General features: G+C 56.8%; 4 protein-coding genes across 4 annotated transcripts; 3 read left to right on the top strand and 1 right to left on the bottom strand.

Moving 5' to 3' along the window:
• Nucleotides 1-23: 23 nt before the first annotated feature.
• HPODL_01093 (uncharacterized protein) lies at nucleotides 24-3964 on the top strand (the record flags this gene model as incomplete). The annotated part of the gene is made up of 2 exons (XM_014079548.1): nucleotides 24-81; nucleotides 168-3964. The coding sequence occupies 2 exons, from the start codon at nucleotides 24-26 to the stop codon at nucleotides 3962-3964; spliced, it is 3855 nt and encodes a 1284-aa protein (XP_013935023.1).
• Nucleotides 3965-4109: 145 nt separating this feature from the next.
• HPODL_01092 (putative membrane protein) lies at nucleotides 4110-4721 on the top strand (the record flags this gene model as incomplete). The annotated part of the gene is made up of 2 exons (XM_014079547.1): nucleotides 4110-4179; nucleotides 4213-4721. 2 exons carry the CDS (start codon nucleotides 4110-4112, stop codon nucleotides 4719-4721), a joined length of 579 nt encoding a protein of 192 aa, XP_013935022.1.
• Nucleotides 4722-4829: 108 nt separating this feature from the next.
• On the top strand, nucleotides 4830-5714 carry HPODL_01091 (putative mitochondrial carrier protein; the record flags this gene model as incomplete). Its single annotated transcript, XM_014079546.1, has 1 exon — nucleotides 4830-5714. The coding sequence occupies one exon, from the start codon at nucleotides 4830-4832 to the stop codon at nucleotides 5712-5714; it is 885 nt and encodes a 294-aa protein (XP_013935021.1).
• Nucleotides 5715-5726: 12 nt separating this feature from the next.
• HPODL_01090 (geranylgeranyl transferase type-1 subunit beta) lies at nucleotides 5727-6740 on the bottom strand (the record flags this gene model as incomplete). The annotated part of the gene is made up of 1 exon (XM_014079545.1): nucleotides 5727-6740. One exon carries the CDS (start codon nucleotides 6738-6740, stop codon nucleotides 5727-5729), a length of 1014 nt encoding a protein of 337 aa, XP_013935020.1.
• Nucleotides 6741-6803: the final 63 nt, after the last annotated feature.

The raw sequence follows: 6803 nt of genomic DNA, 5'->3' as shown, positions 1-6803 counted from the left end.
CTCTGCCAACCCAACCACAGGTTATGGCTCGGGCTCTGCTAACCCAACCTCAAGTTATGGATCTGGCTCCGCTGGCCAGTCGTCGAGTTATGGCTCTGGCTCAGGCTCAGGTCATGCTACCTCAGGTTATGGCTCTGGCTCCGCTAACCCAACGTCAAGTTATGGAGCTGGCTCCACTGGCTCTGGCTCTGCTAACTCTGCCTCAAAACAAAGCTCCGCATCCATCCAAGCTTCCAGTTACGGCCACAGCTCACATTCTGCCGGCTCTGCTAACCCTGCTTCCAGTTATGGCTCGAGCACTGGTTCCAGCTCTGCATCCGGATACTCTGGCCAATCATCCATTTCTGGCACTGCTTCCAACACCGCTTCCAGCGGAGCGTACATCAGCGGCCCAACCGGCTTCTCCACCGTGACGGTGACTCGCTCCTCTGGAGTTGCTTTCAGCTCTGTTCCAACTGGCGGTGCTTCCAGCACCAGAGCTAGCCAAAGCGGTTCTTCCAACGTCCACTCTAGCCAGGCTACCGGTGGACCGTCTGGCGTCGCCAGCTCTGCTCCATCAAGCAATCTGAACTCGCATGCTTCCAGCGGCTCTGGCCAAACCACTTCAAGTGGATTATCCGGTTACAATAGCGCTTCTAGCCTGAACTCCGCATCAGCTGGGTACAGTTCTACTCGCTTTGTCTCCAGCGGCAACCAATACACGGGCTCTTCTGGCCCTAGCCACACGGCATCTGGTTTCACCGGAGCCTCTAGCAACATTGCTGGCCTGTCATCCGTCGTCTCTAGCCACCTAGGCGCATCCAGCGGAGCATTCAGTGGAGCATCTAGCGGAGCAGCCAGCCAAGTCACACCAACTGGCAGCTCAGGCTCTCCAACGAGCGGTGCTTCCGGATACAGCTCCTCCCCAGCGGGCGGTGCCTCCAGCGGAGTCTCCAGCGGAATTTCTGGGGCTTCAAGCACGATCTCCGGCCAGAACAGCGCCTCAACTGGAGCTTCCAGCGTCTACGGCAGTGCTTCGAGCGGTGCCACCAGCGCCTCAGGCCAGGTCACGAGAGTTTCCAGCGCAGTTTCCAGCGCAGCTTCTAATGGAGCTTCCAATGGAGCTTCTAATGGAGCTTCCAATGGAGCTTCTAATGGAGCTTCCAATACTGCTTCCAATGGAGCCTCCAATGGAGCCTCCAATACTGCTTCCGGTGCCTCCAATGCCCCAAGTGGCTCTGGCTACCTATCCTCTAGCGGAGCCGTCACTGTTCCTGGCCAGACCAGCGCCAGTGTCTCCACTGGAACTGCCGGCGCACCTTCTGGCTCTAGTTCGAGCTCTGTTTCCGGCGGCTCCAGCCACAGCAGTGCATTTGGTGGCTCCAGCAACCTCAGCGGATCTTCCACCATCGGCGGCTCGTCTGGCCAGAACACTGCCTCTGGCAGCGTCTCTAGCACCGGTCTGTCTTCTGCCGTCTCCAGCCTCAGCTCTGGTCTCAGCTCTAGCTTCTCTGGCTACTTCAATACCTCTGTTGCCGCTTCGACAGCTACTTCTGGCTCTACCGGCCTCACCTCGATCACCGTCTCTTCTGGCTTCGGCGTGTCGCCATCGCCAGGCTCGGCTACATCCTGCTCGACCATAACTGGTGGATCAGATGCTAGCGGAACCAGTTCAGCCGGTTCCGTGAGCTCGGGCGAGGCATCCACAACCGGACAGCCACAAAGCTCTAGCTCTGTTGCAGCTGGAGCAACGGGAATAACTGAATCAACGGGAATAACCGAATCAACAGGAACAACTGAATCAACTGGATCAACGGGAACAAGTGAATCAACTGAATCAACGGGAGCAAGTGAATCGGCTGGATCAACCGGATCAACCGGACCAGCTGCTTCAACAGGATCAGCTTCTTCAACTGGATCAGCGGAATCAGCTGTTTCAACAGAATCAACAGGTTCAGCAGGATCAACAGGATCAGCTGCTTCAACAGGATCAACAGAAGCAACGGGATCACCACTTTCCTCAGCAGTCTCCTCAGCAGTCTCCTCAACAGGATCAGTCCCAACAGGATCAACAGCTTCGGCCATCTCCTCAGCCATCTCCTCAGCCATTTCCTCGGCTACCAGCTCCATCGGTGCTGGCTCTACCAACTCCGCCGGCTCTGGCTCCTCTGGATTAGAGATCGCCAGCTCCACCGCCTCGGCCTCCTCCAACTCCCAGACTTCTGCTCCATCGTCGGCTTCCGGCGCCACATCTTCCCTGTCCTCTGGCTCAGGATCTGCAGGCTCGACTTCGCAGACCTCAGCCACGTCTGAAGGTGGATCGCAAACAGCCTACTCAACGTACACCTCGGAAACTTCTGCCACGCAGTCCGAGACCTCAGGAGCAGAGTCCAGCTCGCAGGCTACTTCAGCCACCCAAACCGGAGCTCCTTCCGGAGCTGCAACACAGGCTTCCACCGGAGCTACTTCCGCAGCATCCACCGCCACCTCAGCCACATCCACCGAATCTGCACCAGCCACTTCGACAGAAGCTGCTGCTGGAGCATCCACTGCTACTTCAGCCATTCCAACTGGAGTTACTTCTGGAACTTCAGCAGGAGCATCAGCTGAGGCCACTTCAGGAGCCTCGTCTGAGACCTCTGCAGGCTCTGCAGGCTCTACAGACTCTACCAGCTCCAGCGGCTCTACTAGTTCCGCTTCCGCCGCTTCCACCGCTTCCTCCACTTCCGCCAGCTCCACCTCCAGCGTGGCTGGCATTGGTGCTTCAACGGAATCCACCGGATCCTCTACAGGTACTTCGGCCTCGTCGGGCTCTGTCAGTGCAACCTCAGGCGCAGAGTCGACCGGACTTGCTGGTTCGTCGTCGACAGAAGTTTCTGGCTCCTTGTCGACCGGACTTTCTGGTTCCTCGTCGACAGGAGTCTCTACTTCAGCTACAGGACTACCTACCTCCTCGTCTACAGAACTTCCTACCTTCCCATCTACAGGAGCTTCCGCAGAGTCTTCTAGCACCCCATCTTCCGCAGGCGGCACCGAAACTTCCATCGGAGGAACAGAACTTTCTACCGGCGCCGCAGGACATTCTACCGGCACTGCAGAATCTTCTGCCCGTCCTGCAGAATCTTCCACCCGCCCTGCAGAATCTTCCATCGCTGCGGGCACTTCCGCGGGATCCAGCTCGTCCAGCTCGTCCACCAACCTTTCCACCGAATCCTTCACAGGAGCCTCAAGTGGCCCATCGGCCTCTCAAACGTTGGGAACGGCTGCTACTGGAGCCTCTCAAACATCTGGCCAGTCTACCGGCTCTACCACCGAGCCTGCTAACTCTGGCGTTGCAGGTGCTTCGTCTCTCGCGGCTGGATCCACAGCTGTATCCGGAACTTCCAATACCGCAAACCCATCGGGCACGGCTTCTAACACCTCTGCCGCTTCCGCCGCTTCCAGCTCTGCTGGATCTGCTGGCCCTGCCAACTCTGGCACCGCCGGCAACTCGACTCCAGAAACCACGTCTGCAGAGTCCACCCCGGCTACCGCTTCTCAGCCACTGACCGCGGCATCGAACACCGCCTCGGTCGCCGGCCCAGCCAACGCCCAGACAACGGCCCAGAACACCTCTACACCAGCAAGTGGCTCGAGCCAGGCAACTAACTCTGCAACGGGCTCCGGCTCAGATATCGCCTCCAGCTCAGGCTCCGGAACTGGCTCGACCGCCAGCTCCAGCGCTGAATCTGGCCTCGCTTCCGGCTCCGGCCCTACCTCCGGCGCCGGCTCGTCTTCTGCGCAGACGACTTCGTCTGCTGCTTCCGGCACTGAATCTTCTCACTCTGCCAGCCAGTCTACCCTCTATACCAGAACGGTCTCGAGCAGTGCTTCGGTCTCTCCTTCCGCCACTGCCAGCCAGGTGTCCACCCTCGAAGGTGGAGCCGCCCGGTCTGCTACCAATCCACTTCTTTTCGGGCTCATGGCTCTTGTTTACTTTATCTGATATGATATAGATACCTATAATACTATATGTTTGATTATCTAATACGATAACACTTTTAATATTAAAGTGATCCCCAAGTCACGCCCTTGCGCCACGCTTATATAATCTCCAAATTATAAATTCTGGCTTCTTCCATCGTTTCACCATGGGCAACAAAAACAACAAGCCGGTCGTTCCCAAAGGCTGGGTCGCCGTTTGGGACGACACATACAATGGTAAGTAACCGCACACAGGCACTCTAACACCAGAATGGTTCTATGTCGACGAATCAACGGGCAAATCGCAATGGGACGCCCCCAAGGGCACTAGTTTCGGTGGGCCCCACGAAGAGGCCCCTCCTCCATACTCAGAAGTTGTTGATAAGCCGGCCGCACAGGCCGCAAGCAGCGCAAGCAGTGGATCCAGAATTAACCTGCCCTCCACTGCAAAGCCCCAGACCGCAAACGTTGGCGCCTCTCAACCGTATCCGCAATATCCACAGCCATACGCTCAGCCATACGCCCAGCCATACGCACAACCATACGCTCAGCCATACGCTCAGCCCGCTCCATATCCCCAGCAGTACCCTGCTAACTACAACCAGCCGTCCAGAAGCCGTTTTGGCGGGATGGGTATGGGAATGCTCGGGGGCCTGGGAGCAGGTGCGCTTGGTGGCCTGCTTTTGGGCGAGATGATGACCCCAGACACTGTTATCTACGAGAACAACGATTTTGGCGGAGGCGATTTCGGCGGTGGAGACTTTGGCGGGGATTTCTGAAACCAATGAGACTATGTACGTAGTGACGTTAAATAAATATTTAATTAATTATTCGTTTTCCCAGCCCGCACATAAATATTTGAATAATTATTTATCCTCCATCGTCTGATGGAAAAATCCCCCTCCAATTATACACACCTCATTGCCGGGTTCACAGGCGGCCTCACATCGGCCGTGTGTTTGCAGCCGCTGGACCTGTTGAAGACGCGGATCCAGCAGGACAAAACCTCCTTCAAAAAGGTCGTTGCCCAGATCCGCTCGCCGCTCGAGCTCTGGCGCGGGACGCTGCCCAGCGCGTTGCGAACCTCCATCGGCTCCGCCCTGTACCTCACCTCCCTTAATGCCGTGCGAACCAGCCTCGTCAAATTGCAGCCCCAGACAGATACCCTGCCCTCGTCGTCGAAATTGCCCAAACTCTCGTCCTCGCTCGACCTGGCCGCCGGCGCAGTCACCCGCGGCCTTGTCGGCCTGCTCACAATGCCTATCACCATCCTAAAAGTGCGCTTCGAGTCTAGTATCTACCAATACGATTCTCTGTCCGACGCCATGAAACAGATCCTGAAAAACGAGGGCCTGGCGGGCTTTTTCCGCGGCTACGGTGCAACGTGTCTGCGTGACTGCCCCTACGCTGGGCTCTACGTGCTCTTCTACCAGAAATGCAAGAGCTGGGCCCCGCTGTTCGTATCCGACACAGATGCCTCTCCAACACACCTCTACACCACCTCAAAGTCGACGGCCATCAACTCCTGTTCTGCTCTCGTGGCTGCGTGCATGGCCACCGCGCTCACGTCGCCGTTCGACACCATCAAGACCAACATGCAGCTAAATCCGCACACGTGCCCGACGTTCTGGCAAACATGCCGCGTTTTGGTAGCCAGCCATTGGACGCATCTGTTCGACGGCATCTCGCTCCGGATCAGCAGGAAAGCCTTCAGCGCGGCGATTGCGTGGGCCATCTACGAAGAGATCATCAAGTTCGGGCCCAACACCTAATCTGTATATATTCTAGACCATTCTATCCTTCCGTAACACCACTGTCACGTCTACTGGAGCAATGCCGGGAGTGCGTATGATGCCAAGAGCTGCAATACCCAGAAACGAGTGCAGCGGGTCCGGCAGCTCGTCCGGCGCGTTGGTTTTGCAGAACCCGCCCATTGTTGGCGACAGCGTCTGCTCCAGCAAGAAACGTTTTACGGCCTCACCGTCCACCAGGTCGGCTATGTCCAGCAGCTCCAGCGCTGCGAGACACCAGAACGCATAGCATGTGTCGCCATACTTGTTCACGCGGCCGTTGAACGCGCCGTTGTCGTCCTCATCCGCGTACTCGTTTTCCAGCTCGCGCTTATTGAATTCGCTGTAGTGGATCTGCCGATGCACCAGAAAATCCAGCGTTGGCTGCCACTCGCACAGATCCAATTCGCCTGCCAATTTGAGCGCAGCCAGCCCGCAATAGGTCAGTCCCGCGTGTGACTCGCCGCCTGTGCTCATAGACAGGCCCCCGTCAAAAGCGAGCGTCGACCGCACATACTGTAAAAGGCGGCCGCTGTCCACCGCCGAGCCGTCCAGCAGCCGGCTGATTGTCATGGCCAGCATGCAATAGCGCAGATCTTCTTCGCCAAAGCCCACCACCGGGCTGAACGAGCCGTTGGGCCGCTGGCACCGTTCCACAAACCGACGAACCTTGTTTCTATCGACCTGAGAAAGATCATCGCCTAGCGTCACCAGAATTTGCAATGCAAACCCAGTGGCCGCAAGATTCGGCACATCGTATGGGCCAGTGTCCCTGTATATGTCAGATCCGCGGAAACCACCATAGTCGTCGATCGCGACCCAGTGTTTGTACACCCACTCGATGGTCGCAGCCTTCCCTGGCAGCTGGTCAAGAGCATCGAGCAGGTCCAGTCCACACACGCAAAAATAGATCAGCGCAAGCTTGTTGGAGTCTTCACCTTCGTAGATCGATGGCAAAATTCCCAGACACCGCAGAAAGTATCTCACATGCACCTTGGGATCAAACATAAATAAATAATTATTGTATGCGAATTAATTCTCTACAGATGTTGATTTGGTGATACAAATTCT

Source organism: Ogataea parapolymorpha, chromosome IV (genome assembly GCF_000187245.1).
Source record: "Ogataea parapolymorpha DL-1 chromosome IV, whole genome shotgun sequence".
Classification (NCBI taxonomy): domain Eukaryota; kingdom Fungi; phylum Ascomycota; class Pichiomycetes; order Pichiales; family Pichiaceae; genus Ogataea; species Ogataea parapolymorpha.
Note: the sequence above shows the minus strand (reverse complement) of the source record. Positions and strands in the feature narration are given on the sequence as shown.